Source organism: Hypanus sabinus, chromosome 14 (assembly GCF_030144855.1).
Source record: "Hypanus sabinus isolate sHypSab1 chromosome 14, sHypSab1.hap1, whole genome shotgun sequence".
NCBI classification, from domain to species: domain Eukaryota; kingdom Metazoa; phylum Chordata; class Chondrichthyes; order Myliobatiformes; family Dasyatidae; genus Hypanus; species Hypanus sabinus.
The window spans coordinates 20,907,610-20,933,795 of record NC_082719.1 but is presented as its reverse complement, the minus strand read 5'-3'; the positions used below and the strand labels follow the sequence as shown (position 1 = coordinate 20,933,795).

The window sequence follows — 26,186 nt, the reverse complement described above, 5'->3', positions numbered from 1 at the left end:
AGTTTACAATTTCCTGACAATGTGTCTTGTTTATTATAATGTCACTCTCCCAGTGCAGTAACTATGCATTTCTTTGCCGTCAGACCTATTCCAGCTCCACTAATCCCTTTTTCCCCCCCCCCCCCCATATGCCAGTCTTTCTCACATGCCCTGGTCCACCCTAACCACTTTGTACAGCAGCCATTTAATTGAACAACCCAAGCATCTGTGGTAAAAAGGAACACGTTGGGGCATTTGACACGTTGGGGGATGGAGCACGGAGCAGCAAGAGTGAACTTGACACGGACAGCACCAGAAATCAGGATTGGATCCACGTTACCTGCTGTGCTGCCCCAAAACAGAAAGGTATAATGGCTGGCTTACACAGATAACACCATTCTAATTATGGACAAATAAATCTGTAATGGAAACAAAATCAGAAATGCATAGAATAGCTCCGTCTATTGCCTGGCCTAAATATAGTTTGGCCACTAACACTGGCCCACCTCACATACAATATCTGGCATGGATCCCATGTTCCAGTTAAGAATATTTAAGGATTTGTTAAGTTACCATTTGCTTCTTCTTTGGCATCCTACTCAAAGCTGGAGGGTCGTTCCAACCATTTTGTGGTCCTTTGAAAAAGAAACAGCTTTTTAAAAAATTATTATTTGAGTTACAAGAGTGCTTGACAAAAACAAGAAATTGCCTGAATGTCGATCTAAAGAACATGCATCACTATTAAGACGAGAGGTGTTTTGCAATCTTTTTCCTTGGTTTGATTTTTTTCCCTCAAATCCCAAAATGGAGAAACCAACACGGAGGAGTTACTGATCTTGAAGTCAACAGAACTGAGAGTTGCTTGGTTAAGTGTATTCAGTTGTCAAATTTTACTTAGCTATTCCAAGTGATGGTGAAGACAATGCTTCTAACTATTTGTCAGCTCTCCGTCAAAAGCCTTAAAATAATTCTACATCCACTGACTAAATACGCAAAATTTCAAGCAAAGCTGGATTCAAAAATGACTGAACAGAATCAGCAAGTAATTTGATATTTAGCAGCAATGTAAGAGTTTACAAAAGTTTTCATGCCTGCTCACTGTTCAACTGCTACAACTTAACTTCTGATCTTTTAAATGTCACTGAAGCACACTGAAATGCATTATACATTTCCACATTACATAAATGACAGAGGCAATGCATAACAGCTCCTTTAGTACGTGGTTCTCAAATTTTGGTTTGGTCTTAACCATTCCTGTTAACTAAGGTGCTTCCCAGTCTCCTCTGAAAGTCCTCACACCTTGCTCCAGCAAAATTACAGTTTTGACGGTTAAACCTACTTCCCGATTCTTCACATCCATTCCTCTCCAATCATTACACGCTCTAAATCATAAATCAACAAACACACTTGCTCAAATTTTATGCTGCAAGCTGCACTTTCTTTGAAAGCCTTTGCCCTCTTATTACAATTCACAAACAGAATTTTAGCAGGATGACAGGACCTAACCAATAATCGTAAAAGTTACAGAAATGGGCTTTGAATACTGAACTACATCACAGCCACCTCTGCTCCTCATCATAATTTGACCACCTTAACATGCAAGTAATGAGCACTTTGCATTGAAAAATGTGTTCCACTGGATGTAGCAGAAAAACTGATGTGGCCAGCATGTGGCCATGTGGCATGTGGCCAGCCAATGGACAACACTGTAATAACCACCATCACCCACGACCCACGTGAAAAAAATTGCCATAGTTACAAATACTTGTGTCAATACAGCGTCAAAGGGAAAATGAAATTGCCGTGTAATCAATTAGATTAATCTCTTGAACCTTGTGATCACGGAATAAAATTATTACAGAAAAACTGCATTATGTGATAGATTTTAATTATTAACTCAGGGTGTAAATGGAACGACTGAGGAAAATAAAAACGTCAAACACTATTAGCTAATACTAAATATGACATGTTTCCAGCTATGCATTAACTGTAGGATTTGCAGCTGAACATGCAATAGCAGTTTTTGCTCTTTGACCTTGCCTAAAAAAAAGCGTCTTCACACCTCACTAAATATGAAATGCTTGAATCGAAAAGCAGAAATATTGTTATACAAAATCTCACTGGATTAAAATAAAATTGAGCCCAAAGGTTTGCAATTAAAGTAACCCTTGCTACACAGAACAGTGCCAGCAGTTTTATTTTCCTCGAGTAGAAGCATATTTAAACATAACACGGAGGCGTGGATCATCATGGTGCTAATGAAATCATGCATATCAGTTTCATTTTAATTAAAAATTGGCATCATTGGGATTACGTTTGAATTTTTACAGATTATTCTCAAATCAAATCAACTGAGATTTCCAGAGTAACATTTCATTAACTCTAGTTCACCTTCTAAGAAAATAATTTGGTCCTGGGGATACGTATCTCCTGCAGACAAAAGCAAAGTCAATTCAGAACCAGAGACACACAAATGTGGCTTAACGTTTTGTTAATTGGGTGATGTCAGAGCGATTCTGGGGTTTGGGACATGTACATTTAGTATTTGGCTTTGGCGAACAGTCTTCATATCTGAATATGTATTGTACGTTTAATTTGGAGTGCAGCTCTGAACAATGGGTTCAGAAAAGCTGTGAGTCCCAGTCCAGACAATGCAGATTAAAATTCATTTGGATGTTTGTGGTGTGGATGTGAATCAGGTGGTGGTAAAGGTTGCACGTAGTTTTGAAGAAAGCATTGTCCATACATTGTAAATCTGGAGTTGTCCTTTGATGTTTGGCACATAAAGTATCGAGCCCCACATTGGCCCAGCGAGACCTTGCCACTGAAAGCATCTCTGTATGATACCTGCTGTAGCTGGTTTTTCTTGTATAAAGAAGCTCCTTTCTATCTACCAGTAATTTCTCCAGTGACTTCGTTCTCCCAGCAATAGATGATCTCAAATAATTTAGTAGTAGGTTGACATTTACCGGGCACGTAAACCTCTCAGAGATCTGTTTGTGTCTCCTACGTCCTTGTAAAGCATGAATAAGAAGGTTAGTGTTTCAATGGTCAATCAGTCTGCAAAATATTCTGCCTACCCTGGAGTAATATGTACAAACAGTAACAAACTGGAAGCATTACTGAACAAAGAGCACAGGCCCCTGACTCCCAGCTTATAGGCTGGTGCTGTTTACAGACTACATGGTGACTCTGGCAATGTTTTCATTGAAAATACACATCCGTTAAGAGCTCCAGCCACACCACAAAAATCTGCAAACTACACTTCTGAGGATTACTTCTAAATTGAGCAGGAAATATACACGAATAAACTCTTCTTGGGCTTCCAGCCCAGTATGGGTGTCCACTATAACCGACGTTTCGATGACAAATTCTGCCATCTTCTTCAGCAAGCAATACCACCCTGTAAAAAACCCAGAGCTGGAGAAACAGCAACAATAGCTCCAAAGCCCTCATCCCTGGGAGATGACAGATATACAAGGAAGATGGTCTACACTCGGAAAGAGGTGGAGGACTCTGGCGAGCTACTGTTAGCAGCCTATGTCCCAGAAGGGGTGATGGGCTTAATTTCATCCAATGGTGTGGAGGAAAGTTTAAGGAATGCTTTCTCATAGCCATTGAGTACAATTAGCCCATAACCTTCTATGCCTTGGCAACTCAAGTGCTTTTACACAGATTGATGTTATATCTTCTGAGAAACACAAGCCAATCAGGTATACTACTGAACTTCACTAGTACTTCCCATACTAGTGTCTGGGGTCTGCGTCCAACATGAACTCAGTTAATGCACCCAGCAGGTTGGCAACAGCTTGTTCAACTTCTCCGTCCCCATCAACTGAAAACCTTCTCCTGTGTGGGGAGCACAGAATATTAGACCCATGGTTACCTGCATCGTTCACCCCCCCCCCTCAGTTCTACAACAGTGGAGTAATGCGAGACAGAGCTTTTACTCTCAAACTTCAAAGAAAAAAAATGAATCCCTCTGCACACTTAATTTCTTCTCATGTAACACTCTTCAACAAATACTTCATCTACCAGCAGCTCCAAGAACTGTTACTACCCTTCAACCAACACAAGGGGATCACTACACTCACTGCCACAACATCCGATCTCACTTGAAGGACTCTTATCCTCTCGTTATTTATTTACATTTGCAATTGCACAATTTGTTGTCTTCTGCACTCTGGTTGAGCTTCCATTAACCCTGTTATAGTTACTATTCCATAGATTTGTTGAGTATGCCCGCAGGAAAATGACTCTCACAACATTACATATTTACGCAAAACACCTTGACGTTGAAGCAAATTGCTGGGAAATGATATTAGTGTAGATTAGTACTTGTGGTGGGCCAAGAGTCTCTTTATCCTAAAACTCCAAGACTAATTCATGGATCTATTCTGAGGTATACTCCTGACTCTAAGTTGCCTTTGATCAAGTGGAAGGCCTGGATTCCAATGCCTTCCGTTCCATTCCAGCCATCTAATGCCATGACAAACTGAGCTTTAGTTCACCACATCTTCTAACATTGTCTGAAACTATTAACTCCTGATTAGCAAGAGTTAATAATTCAATTGCCTTTGACTGAAATAAACCATATATTTTCTTACAGCAAATTATACACAAATAAAGAATGGTATAATTCCTCTACGTGAACAGGGGAAAAGCAAATCTAATAAAATTAATGTCCCAGGACTCAAAATAACTTCATTGTAGTACTTTTAAATTAATTTGACTGATTTTAAGTTACCTGATGAGCTGAGATAAGAAACTGGAAAAATGTTTGCCGACTAGACTGGGCTAGTGTGCTTTACGTACGGCTGGTTCATACCTAACTCAGCCAGCCACGTTCTCAGAGTCGCACGTGAAGTACAGAAGAGAGTTTATGCGATGTGAGAAACACAAACTTCAGAAGACATTTCAAAATGTTCCACAAAAGAGACTGTTGGCTCAGAGAGTTACACAAAGATTAACGAACGGGGAAGAAAATTGGGCAGAATAATAACAAAGAAATAAAGGTTCCAGAGTATTAAACCTTCTGCTGCAAATGTGCTGTGTCTGCCTGACTGCCTCCAGAGTACTTGCTGGTGCCTCAGCCTTTGTGTTTCTTGCTTATACTTGAGATAAGAACATTCCCTTATTACAGAAGATGAAATGATGCATCCAAGCCAGAGTAGCCCTACAACCTCCAAAACAGAATTCAACGTATCTAAGTATTTACGGGAAACTTTTGGACCTGTTCTCCAACAGACATGGATTGTCCAAACTCTGAGATGGTTGAGCAATACAGTACAGAGGAAAGTTCCACAGTCTTGGTGTAGGTGCCCATGTCCAAACAGAGTTAAAATCTTGTTCAGACAATAAAGATGGTGAGAAATTTATTTAAAAAAAAGCCTTACAGTTAGGCTCCACTTGGAATAGCATTGTATTTCAAAAAGATATGGCCTCACAAATAATTCAGATTTAGCGGGTGGCTTGAGAAACAATTGGTTATGACGAACAACTGAGTAAATGTGTGACATTCATCAGAACTAGCAGAGTTTACGGATGACGGGAAATATCCACCTCAGGGTTTCCGGGGAGGTGGGGAGAGAGGCAACAATCTGGAGTTGGGACAATTCCAGACAAATCCAGGAAAACACTTTCATAGAACAGTATATGAAAATGTGGAATGTGTTTGGCAGAAAGCCAGTGACTTCAAACTGATTTAAAATGCAGTTGGAAGCAGAAGCATAAAGGAAAACAGAGAAACAGTAAGAAATTATAATTCAAAAGATTCAGCTGTTGTGGAGGACAATGGACCAATGGATTCGATGGACCAAGTATTTGCCATTTTGGTGAAAATCCAATCAAGTTTGTGTCTTTGCTGGTGAAGTGGAAATGCAGGAGTTAAAATAAATAGGAATTAGTTGATGGAATTATAACTTGGACTCATCGCTCACGGTGCAGAGGGCAACTACCAGACCTGCAAGTTTTTCAGAGTCAAAGTGCAACACAGAAATGTTCTATTTCACTTGCTCTTCAACAATCATACAAATTGTGATCATGCTCCATGCATGGTTTAAACAAGCACTACCTTCATGAAAAAGCAGAAGTAACTGAAACTAAAGTCATGCCTCATTTTTGCTTGGTATATATCATGCAAGGCTGTGTCTCGATGCAATACGTTTTTGCTTGTTAATGAATAGTTAAGCCAAATATTTTTCATGAAGGGGGACATTTTGAAAAGGTCCTGGACAATGCACAGTAAGCTGTTATGGAGGACATGCTTCACCTCCCCCCTGCATATCAACCACAATGCCACTAATCATACAACGTTAAGTGCAATTCCTGTTGAAAGGAGAGAATGAAAGCCAACGACAAGCCAATGACAGCAGACCTGTTCTTTGTGAGGCAGGCAGTCCGATACTTGCAGCTGGTGTACCTGGTGGTCCTGTTGAGGGTGGATAGGCCACAGAGGACGCCGGAGCTCCTGGTCCGCCATGCTGGTAGGATGCTCCAGAGAGAGTCGGGAAAGCAGAGGCGGGGCTGGAGGCTGGAGAGGAAACCTGCGGCTGCCCTTGGAACCGAGGGGCCATAGCTGAGGGCAAAGAGTGAGAAGAAGCAGGGGGGAAATATGTAGATGGGGCTGAAGGTGCAGAGTGTTGATGAGGTTGATAGTAAGCTGGGCCTCCAGCTCCGTGAGGGTACTGCTGTGGCTGATGAGCTATGAAACAAAATTACACCATTAACAAGCAAGAAAAAATAATCGATTATATCATCATCCCATGTAAACACTAGACCATAGTGAAAATGAGAATAAACCCCACAACCTGACTGCATTACAAACTTTGTATTGAAGTGAGCTTATCGGCACACAGTGTTGGCGGCAGCTGCTGCTCTTTCCGAGATAAACTGCAGCAAACGCAACACTGCAAACTGTGTTAGCTTCCACATTCAGTGGATACAGAGCTCAAAGCTTCAGCCGAGATCCTTTGGTAACTCTACACAGCAGCAGGGAAGAGAACCTTCCACCCTGATTTTAAAGGGATCAGGCACTTGTTACAGGTGAGCACAATTCTTCTAAAAATGTTTGATGTTTTCTCCAATCACTACAATTTACTAGCTTGGAGGAGGCATATTTGGAGGGGTTTTTGTTAGCTTCGAGTTTCTGCCCTCTGAGACACTTGTAGGCACTTTCCTTGGCACAGGGCACAGTTAGGAGGATGAGCAGAGGGCAGATACAACTGTTCGAGCTGCTGGAAGAGAGAAGGGGACTCTGACCACACTATCACCTTCAGCAATGTTATTAAAGGAGAAATTCTTCTGCACAATCCACAACGCCACTATGCTTCAGTAAGAACTATTGGACTGGAGCTTTTCACTTCATGCGGCCACAACTTCAGGCAGCTCACTGTCAATATCCATCAAGGTATTTGTGCAGATTAATTAAACTAGATGAGTTTGGCTTCTTGGAGCTGGATTCATCACAATATTATTGAGGGTGCCATCTAGTGTTTGTGTAAGGGAATTGCAATTGAAAAGGAGAGAACTGCATTCTTTTTCATGCAAATGGTGTTGGCTTTGGCTAGCTTACACTTAATCCACCTGCCGTCCAACACCACATTTCCCACTGTGCTATAACCGGCCACCTCCTCCCCTCTCCCAATCCAGTTTCAGGCTCTCGGTTTGAAACGTCGACAGTCCCATTTCCCTCCACTGATACTGACTGATTTGCTGAGACCCTCCAGCAGGTTGTGGTTTCCTTTCCGCTTGCCAGAGAACAGCTTGAGTAAAACTTAGTTACTCTGTTTTGCATTTATTATTGACCTCCATGTTCTGGCCTTGGGAGCTTAAAGAGAGCATGGGAAATGTGGTCCTGGACAGTTTATAGGGAACTCAGAAAACGACACATCCAGTCAGATGCCAAGCATTTGAACAGCAGGTTAACAGAGAATTTCTTTTTCTCCTTATACATTGCTGAAGGCACAAAATGTAGAAGCAAGAAGATTGGTGGAGGGAGTCAGGCAGCATGGTTCCCTCAAAATAGATTTCAACCAACTTGTGATCCTAATACCCACTTTATACCTACCACCCAGTCCCGATTTAAATAGTAATTCAGTGAAAAAGAGAGCTCAATCCAACAGGCTTATGCCAGAGTTTACAGTTCACACATGCCTCCTATTTCAGCTCATTACTTTTGGGCAAACTTCTAATCATGCTTCCCTCAATTAACTTAATCACCTCAACTGTGGATTGTGTGGCAAGCTCGACACTCTCACTTGTCTGAAAAATCAAGTTACTATTGAATTTTATATTGACAGCACTGATCATCTGCAATTCCCCAAGAGTGGAAAACTCTTCTCAAATTCTAGGCCCGTTTGAAGATTTGAGGTTAAAGGTGTACTGTGGGTACCTGTCGCCATTTGCTTAACCCAAATACCCAGGGGATTTACATGAACGTATCGAAACAGAATTTACAAGATGTAGCTAAAAGTAAAATGTAGAGTGCCAAACATTTATCACACATTTTCCTGTCAGTAAAAATGCTTCATAATAAACTGGACAGCAAAAACAAAATGGGAGCATGAAAGGATATCACCAAAAAAAAGATTCTACGCTTTAAGTTAGAGAATATTTTCTTAAGTAAAACTTGTCTGTTAAAACCTTAAACATGCATGAACATTAACTTACTGGACAGTTAATCAGAACTCTACCCATAGGAATTTTATTTCCCACATTTATTGCTGGTTTAGGATCACAATTCTTCCTGTTACCACATTACTATCTTGACTTCAGTGGGTAACAGACATATTCAGGGATCCCAGGTTGCTCAAAGACGCAAACTTTCTTCATTGCTACCATCTGGCCTGACTAAGCTTCAATTATTCACCGGATAATTTCCGTGACTCATAGCAGGGAGGGTGCTCCAATTAAACTTACTTGGGGGGAGGGTCTGACGGGATCCAATCGGGGAATAGAAGTTGTATGCAGCGGATGTCGAGTTCGGTGCCTGGACCTGCCCAACAGGATTTGGAATCACCTGCGGTGCGAATCCTGGTGGTGGGGGGGCTTCACCCTGAGGAATGAACAAAACAGCCTGTGAGTACATGGAACCAAACTTTGATAAGATATGTATTTATTAAAAGGATAAACAAGATGTGAACAGCATCAATCTTTTAGAAAGCTGGATGGATTTCAGATACCGTTGAATCATGGGCTAGCCCTGTGAGCAATTTCATTCAAACACTGACAATGTGACTTTCTTCTATCAAGTACCAACTTTAAAATAAACTACATTTGTACTGCTTCTCTTGTTTAATATTGGTCTCAGAGCAGCTTTGGCTGATGCAGGCACTGAGTAGGAAAAGAAAGATTTTGGAGAAGAGCCAAGGAAAAAAATTCTATTTTTATTTTAGAATGATATGTATTTATTGAAGTGCGCATGGTAACAACTCCAAGGATTCGTGGAGAAGAACTGCTGGGGATTTGGAAGCACTAATGGAAACTGAGGGACAGTTTCATCAGAAAATCAAAGTGAGTGCAATGGAAAGTACTTTGCAAGTTTGGGTCCAGACAAGCAGCCATACAAAATGTATTTTCAAGTTTCTTACACAGAGCTGAACTGCCATTCCACTCACACCACTGCCATAATGCTATTTCATTTTACGTTTATGACTCAATACAAAATGGAAACCAAAGTCTTTATGTAAAGGAACTACAGTTCTTGGTCTACCATCATGTGAAGAGCAAGTTACAACAGCAAAAAAACCAAATTTACTGACAAACCATTATTTTTACTTAACAAAGTCTAGCCACATTACTTGAGCAGAGAAATGCAGAATATGTTCAACTTGCAACACTTGTCAAAGATCATGTCTAAAACATGACTTATTAAATATGATGGTTATCTCCCTTTTCACAAATCTAACACATTAAACTTTAAGATATGGTCCAATTTGGAAGTTGAAATCAAATTCAGGCATTTGTGCATTAGGGGTGATATCTGTGAGTTTCAACTGTGCATCAAATTTCATTCTTAAGTGTAGGAATGTTCAAGCCAGCATCTTACTTCCCTTTTGCACATCCATTTTCTCTGTTTTTTTCTAGATAGCAATTAAAACTGATGGTAATTGGTTTAACAGTTTGACAAGGTAGTCCCTGAAAAGAAAAGAGTTCTGAAATTGAAAAGGGAATAGAACTAAACTCCAGTGGCTTTTTTAAAAAATCTTATCTGTGACATCATCTAAAATGAACTTGGAAAATATGAATATTAGAAACAGGATGTCTTTCTGTGTGCTTCAGAATGACTGACAAAAGACTAGTTTGTTGCTCCATCTTTTCACTGCTGTGTAGATTTATTTTTGCATTCAACAAAAGTGTGCCAATGTACTCAAGTGTGACCTATATTTTTTTTGAGCTCTGCAAAAATAAAATCGTCACTAATAGGCTCTTCAGTACAACAACTAACAGCTTCTCTAGTAATCAAGTTTAGTAATCTAGTTAATGAGACCTGCGCATTGCAGCAGGAACCGAATTTTTCAAGTACCCTCGGCATGTCACTTCTTCACTTCCCTCAATCAAACGTTTGCTAAATACTTGTCATGACAAACTATGCAGGTGTCAAATTCTCACCTTAAATTACAGTTAAATTCAATTAAAACCAACTTAAGTACAATTAAATTCTCATCCTAAACACAATCTCCTGCCTGTCCCCATGAAGTAAGTTACTATAATGAAAAGTCACAACAGTAAGAACAAATGGTCTTAAATAATCTAATTTTAATTTTTTTTAAATTTTTCCCTTGTTGGTGTTTGGTGCACTCCAGGAACAGCTGGTGCAGGGAATCAAATCATCAGCTAACTCCCTAGATGTGATCATTTATGCAAAGTCAGATGGCTGGATATTACCCGCCCCCCCCCCCCCCCACCACCAAATTTAAACAAAATAAAACTGAGGCATCACTAAACCAGAAATAGAGCTCCGTCAGTGGGTGGAGCAAGTCAAATTGCTAGGACAGAACTGTTTCCTGGTTGGCAGCACTAAACACAGGATATTGGATCTCATGCCAGGCCTATGCTGGGGATAATAAATCGGCTTCTGATTCTGAAGTTGCAAAGTTTCTGTTTCTCCTTCCGAGAAACTGATATATTTGAGGCCCACAATTTTACTTCATTTTGGAAAATGGAATTTTCTTTTGGAAAATGTGTTGAATTTATAGAATGTGCAACTATTTGGCAATGTTTAGTGCTACCGGCCAAGAATTAAATTCTAGCCCTGGTTTCTGCCGTGAAAGCAAGGCTGCAAAGTGAGAGAGCAGGAGATTAACACTGTTGTACCTGTGTGTTAGATGCAGAGAGTGGAATAAAGCTGGGAAGGGCAGTGGATGTTTGATTACTCCATGATGTGACTGTGCGGGCTGCTCTAACCTGGAGCAAACAGAGACAGACACCAATAATGGAAAAAAAATAAGGAATCACACAACACGCATACAAAAAATAAAGGATGGCATAAAAGCTCCCATCAGTAATGCACAAACAAAAGTAAATAAAGACCAACGCTAGTTAAGACACTTGCATTTTGAAGTTCACTCAGCCACACACACAAAATGCTGGAGGAACTCAGCAGGCCCAAGAGCATCTATGGAAAAGAGTACTGTTGATGTTTTGAGCATGCTGAAGGGTCTAGGCTGGAAACGTCAACTGTACAGTACCCCTTTCCATAGATGCTGCCTAGCCTGCTGAGTTCCTCCAGTACTTTGTGTGTGTTGCTCGGATTTCCAGCATCTGCAGACTTTCTCTAGTTAATGATATTACTGACCACATTTGAAAGATGTTTAAAAATATTGTACTGCATGCATTCTATTCAAATCACCACTGCTTTTCTCCTGAAGACGCACACCTTCAATTGCATTACAATGTCCCATAAAGTAGGTTTGGCACCAAGCATCTTCAAATACTCACACAAGACTCACCTAGGGTAAACTGTCGTAACCTTTTCCCTCACAACAGGGCAAGGCGCCTCAGGTCTAAGGTGAGACGGGAGATTTAAAGGGGAATAGAGGAAAGAGAATTTGTTTTTACTCACTGAGAGCCGTTTATATCTGGAAGGAACTGCCAGAGGAGATGGCGTACTCAGATATAACCATCACAATTAATAGCTATTTTGTTAGGCACATCCTCCAAGAGATCACAGCTTTGCCGTACAGGTTAGAGGCTTGCCTGCCTCAATGACCCGGAGATCTCAGTTGGCTGGAGTCAGGGCTTTATGGTAGAGTCACCCATGCCAAACAGGTCAAAGGGTAGAGGTCGGATTAAAAATGGACAATTAGTCCTCCAGGGGTTCAGCTCAGGGCCAACAACCCTGACCAGTAAAACAAAACTGTTATGGAAACAGCAATGAAGAATCCTTCTACAGAATCCTCCTCTTGGACAGGCACGTGGATGAAAGAAAAACAGAGGGTTATGGGGTAGTGTGGGTTTAGTACTTTTTTTTAAGGATTATATGGATCGGCACAACATGGAGGGCTGAAGGGCCTGTACTGTGCTATAGTGTTCTATGGTACTATGGTGCATCTGAGTGTGACGGTATTCCTGAGTCTCCACCCGGCTGACAGTAGTGAAAACCGAGGAGTAGCTACTGGCACGATGAAGGAAGCCTAAATCCCGCCAACACCAAGCTGCCAGTGTAGAAATTCAGTGGACTCTTCCCAAGGTTTGAGACTTACGAGTTAAACAAGATGTATTACTGTTCACCGTGCCCATGAGAAAACGGGGCACCATCTAATCCTGGATAAGGAATGTATGGGCATCATCCGAGTATTCTGTCAACAGAGACGTGAGACGATCGGAGAAGGGGGAATTGCTGCACCAGATTCAACACCTGGCTGGTGCCCGGTTGGTTGATCAGCAGGGCAGTGCTGAGCTTACAGTAAAGCAAACTTCCCACGTCTCTAGTCCAGACAACATCTGCCAGAGCTGAGGACAGGATTGGATTCGACTGACCTCCCTGCTCTCAGGCTAAACAACCTCTCAGGGTTTGCCGGCAAGGGCCGGACAGGAATTACAGCCATTTCGCAAGGCTTCCCAGACTCTGGCGAACAGTAGCCTACAAAAACAAGTTTTACTTTATTTCAACAGGGTGCAGACTTCTCCTGTCAGACACTTCAGCTGTGTGCAGAGATCAAAGCAGTAATGCAATATAAACATACTGTATTTTGAATAAGCACCATCCAGCAGCCAAGGAGACGGAACCAATTCAACACATAATACCAATTGCTTCTCATCTCAAAGCGAAGGCACTACTATGTGGCTGTGGAAGTGATCAATCAGAGCTTTTTTAAAGTTGACCACAGAAGTTCACCCTCTGTTACAACTACTCAGCCTGTGATAAGAGCACCATACAGGTTTTGAACTTTGCTCCCGAAACTCAGCTCAAGTTCCAAAGGGGACCAAGTTACGGAAGCATACCGTCATTCCACAGTACTTTCAGGATCGACACTCCCATCTTGCGGCTGTAGATGCGAATGCCTTTTCCCACAGGTTTAGCTTGTCCCCAAACGGTATCAGGAGAAAGGATATAGTAGAAAGGCTATTCTGGTTTTCCCCACCTCGGCAGGATATTTAGAAAGAGCAGTAAAAAAGGTTGCAGGCCCAGTAAACCTGCTGGAAACATGCTTCTAGTCCAGTCAGCATATACTGGGAAACTTGGAACACTGTGGCTGCACCTTTGAATCAAGCAGGGGGAGCATCTCTTTCTCTCTTTTAAACACGATAGTGCTCGAATCTGCTAAATGATTCCACCAGTTTCAGATTGGTGTGTTGCCAAGCATCGCGGACGGAAATAAAGCCAGGAAATGGACTAAGGAGGACCTGTGGCTGCAGAAAAATGTAAAAATTAAGAAACAAATTCAATCATCACAGATGGGGATGTCTGGGCAAAGAGGTGGCAGACTGAACACAGTGCCAGGAAGCATACAGTCATGCACTTCGGTAGATGAAATGAAAGGGTTGACTGTTTTCTAAATGGAGAGAAAACACAAAAAACTGAGGTAGAAAGGGACTTGGGAGCCCTTGCGCAGGATTCACTGAAGGTTAATTCGCAGGTTGAGTCTGTGGCGAGAAAAGCAAATGTGATATTAGCATTTATTTCAAGAGGACTAGAATATGAAAGCAAGGTTGTAATGTTGAGACTTTATAAAACACTAGTGAGGCCTCACGTGGAGAATTGCGAGCAGTTTTGTGCCCTTATCTTAGAAAGGATGTGCTGAAACTGGAGAGGATTCAAAGGAGGTTCACAAAAATAATTCCAGGATTGAACAGTTTATCATTATGAAGAGTGCTTGATGGCTTTGGACCTCATTTAAACCTATCAAATGGTGAAAGGCCTCAATAGAGTGGATGTTTCCTACAGTGAGGGAGTCTAAGACCAGAGGACACAGCGTCAGAATACAGGGGTGTCCTTTTAGACCGGATATGAGGAGGATTTCCTTTAGCCAGAGCATGGTGAATGTGGAATTCTTTGCCACAGGCAGCTGTGGAGGCCAAGTTATTGGGTATATTTAAGTCGGAGTTTGATGGATCCTTGATTAGTCAGGACATGAAAGGATATGGGAGAAGGAAGGAGATTGGACCTGAGAGGGAAAATGGATCAGCCTTGATGAAATGGCAGAGCAGATTCGATGGGCCAAATAGCCTTATTCTGCTCCTATATTTTAAGGTCTTATGGAACATGCAATCACTGGGGAAAGAGGTAAATTTCCCTTAGATAAAATGAAAGTGTAAACACAATTCTAGAAACATCTTAGTAGTGTGTTACCAGCAATGCATATAAATGACCCTTTACCCATGAGACAAATGCAGCAAAACGAGCTGTATTCTTCAATCAGACCCGCTCGTTAATCCTGTCGGAGTTTACACAGCCAGAACAACAGGACCTTAGCACACATGGGTCATTATCTGAATGTTCTGCCTCAGGTTAACAACCCAACTGGTGATACATCCAATCAGGAATTGTGACCCATCGCCAAGGAAAGCTCTGGCCAGGGGGCAGGGGAGCAAAAAGCGAAGTAGGAAAAACTGGCCAGGAAAGGAAAATCTGCAAATCCTTTGAGTTCCTGGGTGAATCTAATAATCCAGAAAAAGACTGACCCAGATGGAATAATCCAGAGCAACACACACAAGATGCTGGAGGAACTCAGTGGGCCAGGCAGCATCTAGGGAAAAAAGTTTCAGACTGAGTCACTTGTGTCTTTTTACATAAAACTTCTGAAGATACTTAGCCCTATAGAAAATTGTAACTTTTCACTACAAGGTCTGACATCTGAATATTTTACCATCAAGAAGGATGCCAAATTTATGGAAACATGGATACTGTCATCACATTGTTTTGATGGTGAAGGTTTAAAAGATCAGCAAGTCCTACTATTATGCAATTGTCAGAAAGAACCGCTGGGCTGGGGTCTTGCAGCTGTGAGGAAACCACTGTAGTTGCACAAAAAGGGGAGTCAAGTTCACAGCGAGGAAAACAAAACAGAGATAGAACTGACAGAGTCTGAAATAAATAAATCTGGAGGACATGATGAGACGTCATTAACGTTCCACATAAACAGCCCCATGTTCTCAAATCTCCAGTAGTCACTCCCAAATACAGGGTATTCACTATTGTTGCTACGAAATATTGCTGCTCAGTTGGTGGAAATGAACATTATACACTATGCATCTACGCCACATTGACTCCGCTCTGTGACAAGCTCAGGCTGAGGCTGTGGGCCTGCGCCAGGCTTCATGTCTGAGGACTCACCTTCATTCTCAATACTACCTGCTTACTTTTACTGCTTGCACCATTTGTGTTTTCCCCCCTCCATGCACATTGGGTGTTTGCTGTTTTTTAATGGATTCTTTTGAGTTTCTTGTTCTGTGGCTGTGTGTGAGGAGACGAATCTCAAGGTTGTATAATGTTTACATACTTTGATAATAAATGTTCTTTGAACTATACAGTAGTTATTCTTGATTCAATACTCTCAAATCTGAATATATTGAAACACAGTGCTTCATCATAATCAACTCCTAAAAAGATTTGCTAACAGTCCACAAATGGTGTTATTCAAACAGGTGATCTATGCGTGTGCTGGTAACGCACCAAGATGGGAAATAAAAGAAATATTGGCAATTACATACAAACTCATCACAAAATAAGAAGGGCTTCAGATAATGATTGACTGTGAATCTCGGGTAGCTCTGAGATTGAAAAGGGAAACCTGGACCAGGACCAGATACTTGTACCTTCCAGAATATGATGCTTTGAAAGTGAAGGATATCAAACAACAAACTCAGATGAGCAGAACACATGACTGGAAAAGAATCTTAAAAAGAAATGTAAAATAAGAGAAAATCTGCAGATGCTGGAGTTCCAAGTAACACACGCAAAATGCTGGAGAAACTCAGCAAGCCAGGCAGCATCTATGGAAAAGAGTAAATGGTTGATGTTTTGGGCTGAGCCCTGCTGAAGGGTCTCGGCCCGAAACATCGACTGTACTCAATGCTGCCTGGCCTGCTGAGTTCCTCCAGCATTGTATGTGTTAAGAGGAATGTATTTTGTTTATAATCTTGTGAAGGCAAAAACTATCTAGTAAAAATATTGAAAATACTGGAGTTGTGTAAATAATTTTGATCTGTTAACTTTGATTCACAATCATCCAGCTCTTCATTTAATGAGAACAAATCAGTTGCACAGCGGACTTCGAAGTGAATGGTCCCGGGTTCGAATCTACTGGCCCCTCGCACACTTCCCTTCCGTGTCAGTGTCAAGCTAGCAACTCAGCCTCGTAAAAAATAGATAAACGCTAAGGGAACGTCAAAGTTGCTGCCCAATGTGCCACAAAGGCACAGAGGGGAACAACGAGGAATCAGGAAGGAAAACGAAACGGGGGATTATACAGTGTGTTTCACTGCGATCACAATGGATGGTCCAGCTGCCAATCTACATACCTATCTGACTCAGTCAGCACCCCTGAGGCTCTCATTACAGCACCAAAAACAAGGGATTTAAAAAAAAAACAAAGTTATCAACAATATTGAAGAATCAAGGCAATGATAGAAAAACAAAACGACAGCATTTTCCCTGGGGGAGAGAGAAATGGCCTTATTGCTTCACAAACAGAAGTGCAGCCCGAGGAAGTCCCCATGTCTATTCACTCACATCTGTACAGACCAGGTGGACCACTTACACAAGAAACTCTGCAGATGCTGGAATTCCAAAGTAACACACACAAAATGCTGGAGGAGCTCAGCAGGTCAGGCAGCATCTATGGCAATGAATAAATAGTCGACATATCGGCCCGAGACCCTTCTTCAGGACTGAGAAGGAAGGGGGAAGATGTCAGAATAAAAAGGCAGAGGAAGGTGGATAGCAGGACTGGGATAGGTGAAGGTCAAGGGCTGGAGAAGGAGGGATCTGACAGGAAAGGAGAGTGGACCATAGGAGAAAGGGAGGGAGGAAGGGATCGAGGGGGAAGTAACAGGGAGTAATAATTCATCTCACCTGTCTATTACTTCCCCTTAGGTCCCATCCTCCTTCCCTTTCTCCTATGATCCACTCTCCTCTCCTATCAGATTCCCTCTTCTGCCCTTGACCTTTCCCACCTGCCTGGCTTCACCTATCACCTTCCAGCTAGCCTCCTTCCCCTCCCCCTACCTTTTTATTCTGACCTCTTTCCCCTTCCTTTCCAGTCCTGAAGAAGGGCCTTGACCCAAAACGTTGACAGTTTATTCATTTCCAAAGACGCTGCCTGGCCTGCTGAGTTCCTCCAGCATTGGTGTGTGTTGCTTACAGTGAACCATTTTCCTGTTGACAAATGTCACTTACACTACTTTTTTTTGCCATTTATGTCTTTGCACAGTATGTCAGCACAAATCAACCCATTTCCTGTCATCGCCTCAGTCTGATTCTGATTCCAAATTCTCACAGATGCTATATAACAACTCTCTAACTGAATTTATTACGCCAGAATTTTATGCCATGCTCACAATAGTATCATTCTACAGGAAAATCCAAGCCAACATTTACTAGTGCAACACACACAAAATGCTGGAGGAACTCAGCAGGTCAGGCAGCATCTATGGAAAAGAGTGAACGGTTGATGTTTGAGGCTGAAACTCTTCTTCAGGACAATTTGCTACAGCTTTTCAACTTGCTGACTTGCTTGACAATTCTTGTCCCATTTATCAAACATTTCCATGTCTCTTTGTAAGATGCTGTTATGCACTGTGTCAAAGGTTCATTCCTGTTGCCCCATAAGTCTCCCTACAACCGAGCTGCTGGTAGATACTAACTAACTAACCTTATTACTACTGCGGGGGTGGGGGGGAATCCATTTCAAATTATATTCCTAGGTTGAATTACGTCTTCAACACGCAATAAAAACAGAAAATTCAGGTCAAGCAGAATCTTTGCAAAGAGAAACTTAGTCATCAGAATGAAATGTTTAGTTCCTCTTTCCATAAATACGGCTAACTCGCCAAGCGTTTCAAGCATCTGCCGTTTATCTTTTCTCTCTATACGTAGTTGATCTGCTATATATACATTTATCTATACACTCTATATATTTATCTAATGATTATTAGATAAATGATTGAACTAAACATGAGATGAAAAGACTACTTGGCTCTTTGTTCCAGCTCTTAAAAAAGAGCGGCCCAATTAGTTTCAATCCGCTTTCCTTTCACTACAGCATGGCAGAATGTCCCCCTTCAATTATTTATCCCCTTCTCTTTTGGAAGTTAGTAATCAATCTATTCCCGGCACCACTAACGGCAACGTTGAGGCATGCTCAGGAAAGAGTGAAAGCAGCTGGAGACGCACATGCTCTGCTGAGCTCCAGCTGTTAAGGTGCAAGTTAGCAAGACGAATCCAACTAGTAAAACATCTTACAATCGCTCGAGGCGTTCAGTAAGAATCAGAGCTTGGTTGTTGAAATAATCAGATGATGAATAAGGATGCCGAGTTCCTTGCGAAGACAAAAGACCCTGCAGCAGATTGCAGCAAGATCTGCGTCAAAAATAGAAATAAAAATACTTCAAATAATAACCAGTTTTCATATGGGAGAATAAATCATCACCCTCAAGGCAACAGTAATTTCACAATCCTCTCGGGTAGCCGCTCTGCCTGTTCTGCATCTAAATTTGATTTAATTAAAGTGCGTCAACCTTTTTGCACAAATCCAGTGTGGGATAAACTTCTGCACAAAATGAAGCAATCACTGTATGACTGAGCATCTCATGAAATAGGGGCTTTAGGGAAAGCACATCAACATTGCACTTGGGTTGCTGAAGGTTTGAGAAAGGGGAGGGCAGAGGTCATGCCCACCTCCAGGCCCCTCTCTAACTACCGGGCAGGAGCCTACAAATTGGTTTCCTTGACGCCTGCCTGATCATGCTTCCACCTCCAAAACCAAATGGCACGAGTAACTGAGGGCAAAAAGAAAAATCTTTAGAATTTTGAGATGATGTTGAAAATGATGCAAGCAGCATTTTCAAGAGAAAAAAGGAGGTTAGCAACCTTCCTCAGATCCTTCATGAAAATTGTTCTGGGCTGGATAGTCCTAGCCATCTGACTCACTCAACTGTACAGGGTCTCAACTGGTCTGAATAGCAAAAGGCTCCTGGTGGCAGAGAAGAGGTTCTTCCCCAAAACTGCCCACTTAATGGTGTGACTGTTGTAATTGTTATTGGCTTTAATAAACAACTCCAGCATTCAGATACATAAAAATCAGAATTAACACAAAGATATAAAGCATTTAAAATATAAAAAGCACATGGATTAAAACTTTAAAGATAAAGAAGCAAGTTATTGTCCTCCTTTTGCTTTCTACCTCAAGCCCCCAGTGAAACTGAACCCCATGGCAATGCCTGGAGATCTCAGTGAGACCAGGCCCCGGGGCTGGTGTCCTTACAGCAGAGCAAACAGGCTGGCTCAATCCTGGAAGGCCAGTAGTCAGCTCTATGCTCCAAAGTCAGTGTCTTGCTTCAGCTTCAATGGCTGAATGCTGGTAGTTGCAAGTGGAACCCATACTAACGTCAGTACAATGTGGCCTTCTAACATTTACCCTTTTGATGTGATCAGTAATCCACAATGCACTGATGAAACAGACCGTTTCAATGTAATACAAGCTTGGTTTCTTTCTTTAAGAACAAACTATTGCTGAGAATAAGCTTCACTGACTTCAGCAGGCGCTTTCTGTGACCTTCCATCTAAAGAACAGCAACTTACAATCTCCTTTCACTGAGTTTATTTGTCTTCACACTCATATTCTATGAAACTTTCACTCCAGCAGGTTATTAATAAATATTACTGTAGAAAATATGTAAAAACTTAAAGAGAAAGTGATGTCAATGTGGACTACCCCTATTAATAACATTATTTATTACTTAGTTACACAAGATCAACATTTTTATAACAGAGGAACATATCAGAATCCTTTTTGACTGCCTACTTTTCTGTCATTTGGGATTGTTTAAAAACTCTATACAAGTTGTCATTGCATTACTTCAGTAATTTTCCTTTGCATCCTTTCCATGGGCCTGACATCTTTTCTAAACTAGGGAACACAAATGCGCACAATATTCTGTGGTTGAATAGACGGTTCACTGAGGGTTAGGACTACCATTGTAAAGTCAGGGGCCCATGTTTAAATACGTTCATACTTATCCTTCATTTCTCTCTGGCTCTTCGGGTTTAACAATGTCATATAAAATTTTTATTCTCCTTTTCAACATGTTTCTGTTGAATTTCATCTGCCTATCCAGCATATTAAAAAAAAACAAGTTTAAGGCTCTTGTGACAAATTCTCTTCAAACTTCATACAAGCAGCAGTCACTGTTTTTTCCCCCCTATCAAGCCACAATTTTCTCAAAACAAATCAATCTATCTTTAATTAATCCACATCTTCCAATATGAATGATCCTCCTACTTTGTATTACGTCCTCCAGAACTTAAACACTCACATTCACTTTGTTGATCTGATCACCATTTCTATTTTTTTTTGAACAAAGCTGAAAAAACAGCCCCTGTTCTGTGCAGTCTATCTACATTTCTTGTTGCTTGGTAAAGCAACCAATGTAATGAAAGACCTCACTCATCTAAGGTCCCATTGTTATAAGATGACTGGTTGATAAGGTGAGCTCTTGACCACACAGTCTACCTCGTCGTGGCCTTGCATCTCATTGCCTGCCTACACTGCACTTTCCTTGTAACACTTTATTCTGCATTCTGCCTTTCCCCTTGTCCTACCTCGATGTAAGTTATGGTGATATAATATGGACGGCGTGCAAAACAAAGTTTTTCCCCACTTTACCACAGTCCATGTGACAATAATAAAACCATTCACCAGCTCAAAGTAACCTTCCAGTCTTCAGGCAATATTTTTAAATCCAAAGGCAGCTTTGAGATTGCAGTCCAAAGCCGCCTGTTCGCATTATTACTTTAAGAAGCGTACTATTAGTCCCATTTTGACCAGGTCTTAATGCATGCTAACTCTCTTATCCAACAGCGCCCATGTCCTTCCAGTTTTGTAAATGTATTCTTCTGTGAAAACTGGGAATATCAGACAACTACAGACAGAAGTGACTTAAACAGGGGCATTAGCAAACGAACAGATTGGGACCTGGATTTATAATATCACATAACTGGGGCTGGCAGAGCCCAGACATTAAGCTTGGCTCTTTCAGTGTAACTGGATATGACACTTCACCTTATTCAAATATCACCTTGAATGAGCACACGCCTGATTCTCACAAGGAATTTCCACCAACAGAAGACAGACATTTTTCCATTTCACTTACATCTCAGAGAACATAAAAAGTTCTATATAGGTTGCCCTAGCCTCGGGTGAAAGAGACCCTTACCTGTGGGTAGTACTGTTGGGTGAGGGCTGAAGGTTGCGGCTGTCCCTGGCTGAGTGAGTGACCGGAACCGGCCCTGACTCTCGGCCCTTGATGCTTCGCATAAGAGGACGGAGCCGATTCCTGCCCTGCTACTTGTTCACCCTGGGCACGGAACAGTCTGTCACGTAAATGTAGGATTGTCATCTTTAAAAAAAAGAGAGAAAGACTCACGTTATCAGAACTACACAGACCACCTAAAGGTAGCGGTGTTTTCTTTTCGTGCTAGCAAGCTTGTTACTTGAAAACAGTAAACAAAGGCTTCACAGCAATAATCTAATAGACGATCAATAAAAATAAAAGATTATTCATTGTACTTCTGGTAGCAAAATTATTCTATATTGAGCAGCAGACCAAAGTCTACGAATGTAGTAACACGTCGACTTGCCTGATTTGCGTCAGTAGGCAGGTAAGATAAAGCAGCGGCCAAACTCCCCTGGGCTGCCAGCAGACTAGCATACTGACTCATCTTCTCCGCTAGGACGGCCCCTACTCCGTTACTCTGTGCTCCTTGGGTAAGTTCGATGGCTTTACGCAAAATCACTACTTTCTCAATGAGATCCTGAAAACACAGAACAAAATAAAAATGCACAACATCAAGATCCTGGCAATGGAGAACCCTCCTCTTGTTAGATCATCGGTTGGAATGATGCACTGGGTAAGGCATCATGTCGAAATTAAATAGGGTATAGTATAGGAAAGCTTGACCATTTTTACTACATGCCCTTGCAGAGTTCCTGATGCACAGGGCTGCACCCTTTCATAATGTTAACCCTGCAGTGTTATTAACTGCTGAGGTGATCCGGCCAATATACAACGCAACTATGACCTGCTGAGGCAGCCAGTCCAAGAAACTTAGCTCCCATTCCATGTGCAGGCTCTCAGTCTCAAGAGTGCTTCTTATCCACACAACAGTGGTGAAGAGTAGCCCAGACCATTGGCATCAACCCCTCCATGTAAGCAGAAAAGTCCACATTAAGACTGGCGAGATCATAGCCACGTTATGTCCACACCAACCTTTTCCATTTGAATAGGAAAATACATTCTTCTATGACTTAGCATAATTCAGTTTTTCAAATACAGAAACTTTTTAAGAGACCCTCCATACTTGGAATTAACACACTAGTAGTCAACTCTGTAAACCGTTTAACATTCCAACAAACGCTTTCTTAATATTGAAGCCCAATCCAAAATGAATCAACAGAAGAGAGCTACTAACATCTTGCTCAATCGCAAACGTTACGTTGCAGTGTGAAGGGTGTTGTCTTTCAGAAAGTCTATTTTTTTAAAAAAGTCTCCCATTACCTAGCAGCTTGGGGGAATTTTAAATAAGTCATGGCATAATTGAAAGAGAAGTGAATTCTCCCAGCAAACCAATTACCTTTACTCTCTGAACCAGACCAACACCAACACATGAATTTGTCACTCACACCTCAACCTTTGGAGGTTTCTTGCTAAGTGCAAAATATTATTATTACATTCTATCACAAGATCAGAGCTAAGAGTAAGTAATCAGAGATGTTGGAGAGTTACCTGATCAGATATTGTGTAAATACTTAACACAGAGCTGTTTTCAACACTGCAAAAGGCCAATGCACAGTGCCGTGCAGTGACGGAGTGACTCGAGCTTTCAATTCTAGCTGCCTTGCTGTTAGAAAAAGCGAGGAGTATTCCAGCAGTTCTATCATTGTTGGCTCAATTTAGTGAGTTTTCTGGGTATAAGTTAAATCTTAATAAGAGTGAATGGTTTCCTTTGAATAGACAGGTCCCAATATATGGAAATTTACCTTTTAAATTAGTTAATGACTCTTTTATTTACTTAGGGATTAAAATCACAAAAAACCATAATGATTTATTTAGGTTTAATTTTTTACCCTTAATTGATCAGATTAAAGGCTTGTTTACTAAGTGGTCACCATTATCTTTATCTCTAATAGGCAGGATTAATGCTATTAAGATGGTTATTTTACCTGTTTTTATATATTTTTCAAGCGGTACCAATTTTTATTCCGAAATCTTTTTTTTTTACTAATGTTGATTCAAAAATTTCCTCATATATATGGCTGAATAAAAATCCCAGGTTAGGTAAAATATATTTACAGAAGACAAAGAAGGAAGGTGGGTTAGCATTACCTAATTTCAGATTTTATTATTGGGCAGTTAATATTAGATATTTGTTATGTTGGTTGAAAGACTGGGGTGGATCTTTTGGCCCTCATTGGGTGAGTTTAGAAATTAAATCGGTACCAGGTTATGCTCTGGGTTCTATTTTAGGGACTTCTCTCCCTTTCGCTCTTTCTAAATTGCCGAAACAAATCGACAACCCGATAGTTAAACATACTTTACGTATATGGTTTCAATTTTGGAAATTTTTCGGGTTGACTCAATTTGTTTTAAATATTCCTATTGTATCTAATTGCTTTTTCCACCCTTCCATTGTAGATCAAGCTTATTCGGCTTGGAAAACTAAGGGATTACTAAGATTTTCTGATTTATTTTTGGACAATTGTTTTATGTCTTTTGAGCAATTATCTAATAAATATAATTTGCCTAGATTTCATTTTTTTAGATATTTACAGATTAGGCATTTTTTAAGTACTGTACTTCCTACGTTTCCAAATTTTGTGCCTTCAGATATTTTGGAGAGTTTGTTTGAATTAAACCCTTTTCAAAAAGGGCTTATATCAAAACTTTATAATATAATTATGAAGATACGTTCAGAGCCCTTTTATAAGACCAAAAATGATTGGGAAAGAGAGCTTAATCTCATTATTCCTATTGAGAATTGGGATAGAATTCTTCAATTAGTTAATACATCTTCGATATGTGCCAAACATTCGTTAATACAATTTAAGGTCGTACATAGGGCCCATATGTCCAAGGATAAATTAGCTCATTTTTCTTCTTATATAAATCCTATTTGTGATAGATGTCAATTTGAAACCGCGTCTTTAACTCAGATGTTTTGGTCATGTCCGCTATTGGAAAGATACTTTTGATATTATCTCTGCGGTATTGAATATCGATTTACAACCTCATCCTATTACCGCAATTTTTGGTTTACCAATGATGGACTCATTGCATTTATCTTCTTCCGCCTGCCGAATGATTGCATTTCTAACTCTGATGGCTAGAAGATCTATATTGTTGAATTGGAAGGAAATTAATCCTCCCACTGTAATTAATTGGTTCTCTCAAACTATGTTATGTTTAAATTTAGAAAAAATTAGAAGTGGTGTATTCGATACCTATTAAATTTGAAAAGATATGGAGACCATTTATTCAATATTTTCATATGATGTAATATGACCCTGTTCCAAGTTCATTTGATTTTCCAGCTTTAATCCTATTTATGTTGAGAGGATTGGAGTTGACGACATTGATGATTATGTATTCTTGAGAAATATTATAAACAGCCCTTTTTTTTCTCTTTTTCTAGTTTTTCCCTTCTTTTTTTGCTTCTTTTTTCTTCTTTATTAGTTATTAGATTAGTAGGTTAGTTAATTTTGCATAACTTTTTTTTTCTTTTTTCTGTTTTTTTTATATCATATTATGAAATATCTAGATTTACCATGTTCATGCATATACTGTATGGTTCATGTTTTGGTAAACGCATTTATACTGTAACAATAGACAATAGGTGCAGAAGTAGACCATTCGGCCCCTCAAGTCTGCACCGCCATTCTGAGATCATGGCTGATCATTCACTATCAATACCCAGTCCCTGCCTTGTCCCCATATCCCTTGATTCCTCTATCCATCAGATATCTATCCAGCTCCTTCTTGAAAGCATCCAGAGAATTGGCCTCCACCGTCTTCCGAGGCAGTGCATTCCACACCTCCACAACTCTCTGGGAGAAGAAGCTCTTCCTCAACTCTGTTTTAAATAACTGACCTCTTATTCTCAATCCATGCCCTCTGGTACTGGACTCTCCCAACATCTGGAACATATTTCCTGCCTCAATCCTATCAAATCCTTTAATTATCTTAAACGTTTCAATCAGATCCCCTCTCAATCTCCTCAATTCCAGCGTGTACAAGCCCAATCTCTCCAAGTAAGACAGCCCTGCCATCCCAGGAATCAACCTAGTGAATCTACGCTGCACTTCCTCAATTGCCAGAATGTCCTTCCTTATAAGCAATAACCATTGCTTATGTATTTTTTCATGTGTAATGGGAATTTGTTTGTAATCCCTTTATTAATATATCAACTGTATTTTGTTCATATTATTATTAATAATAAAAAGATTGAGAAAGAAAGAAAGAAGAAAAAGCGAGGAGTGAAACCCCAC

The 26,186-nt window shown here is 40.7% G+C and overlaps 1 protein-coding gene across 4 annotated transcripts in view; it reads right to left on the bottom strand.

Annotated features, from left to right (window-relative positions):
- Nucleotides 1–26,186, bottom strand: part of sec31a (SEC31 homolog A, COPII coat complex component) — an 81,905-nt gene that overhangs the window by 9,496 nt on the left and 46,223 nt on the right. For 2 of the 4 annotated variants that reach the window (XM_059988866.1, XM_059988865.1), the window contains 7 exons: nt 22,283–22,456; nt 21,859–22,041; nt 11,296–11,385; nt 8,899–9,034; nt 6,401–6,682; nt 2,371–2,409; nt 553–614 (listed from right to left, as the gene is read on the bottom strand). In XM_059988866.1, the coding sequence (XP_059844849.1) occupies nt 553–614; nt 2,371–2,409; nt 6,401–6,682; nt 8,899–9,034; nt 11,296–11,385; nt 21,859–22,041; nt 22,283–22,456 (966 nt within the window). The remainder of the gene's footprint in view (nt 1–552; nt 615–2,370; nt 2,410–6,400; nt 6,683–8,898; nt 9,035–11,295; nt 11,386–21,858; nt 22,042–22,282; nt 22,457–26,186) is intronic. The other 2 variants (XM_059988867.1, XM_059988868.1) reach the window with 2 other exon arrangements.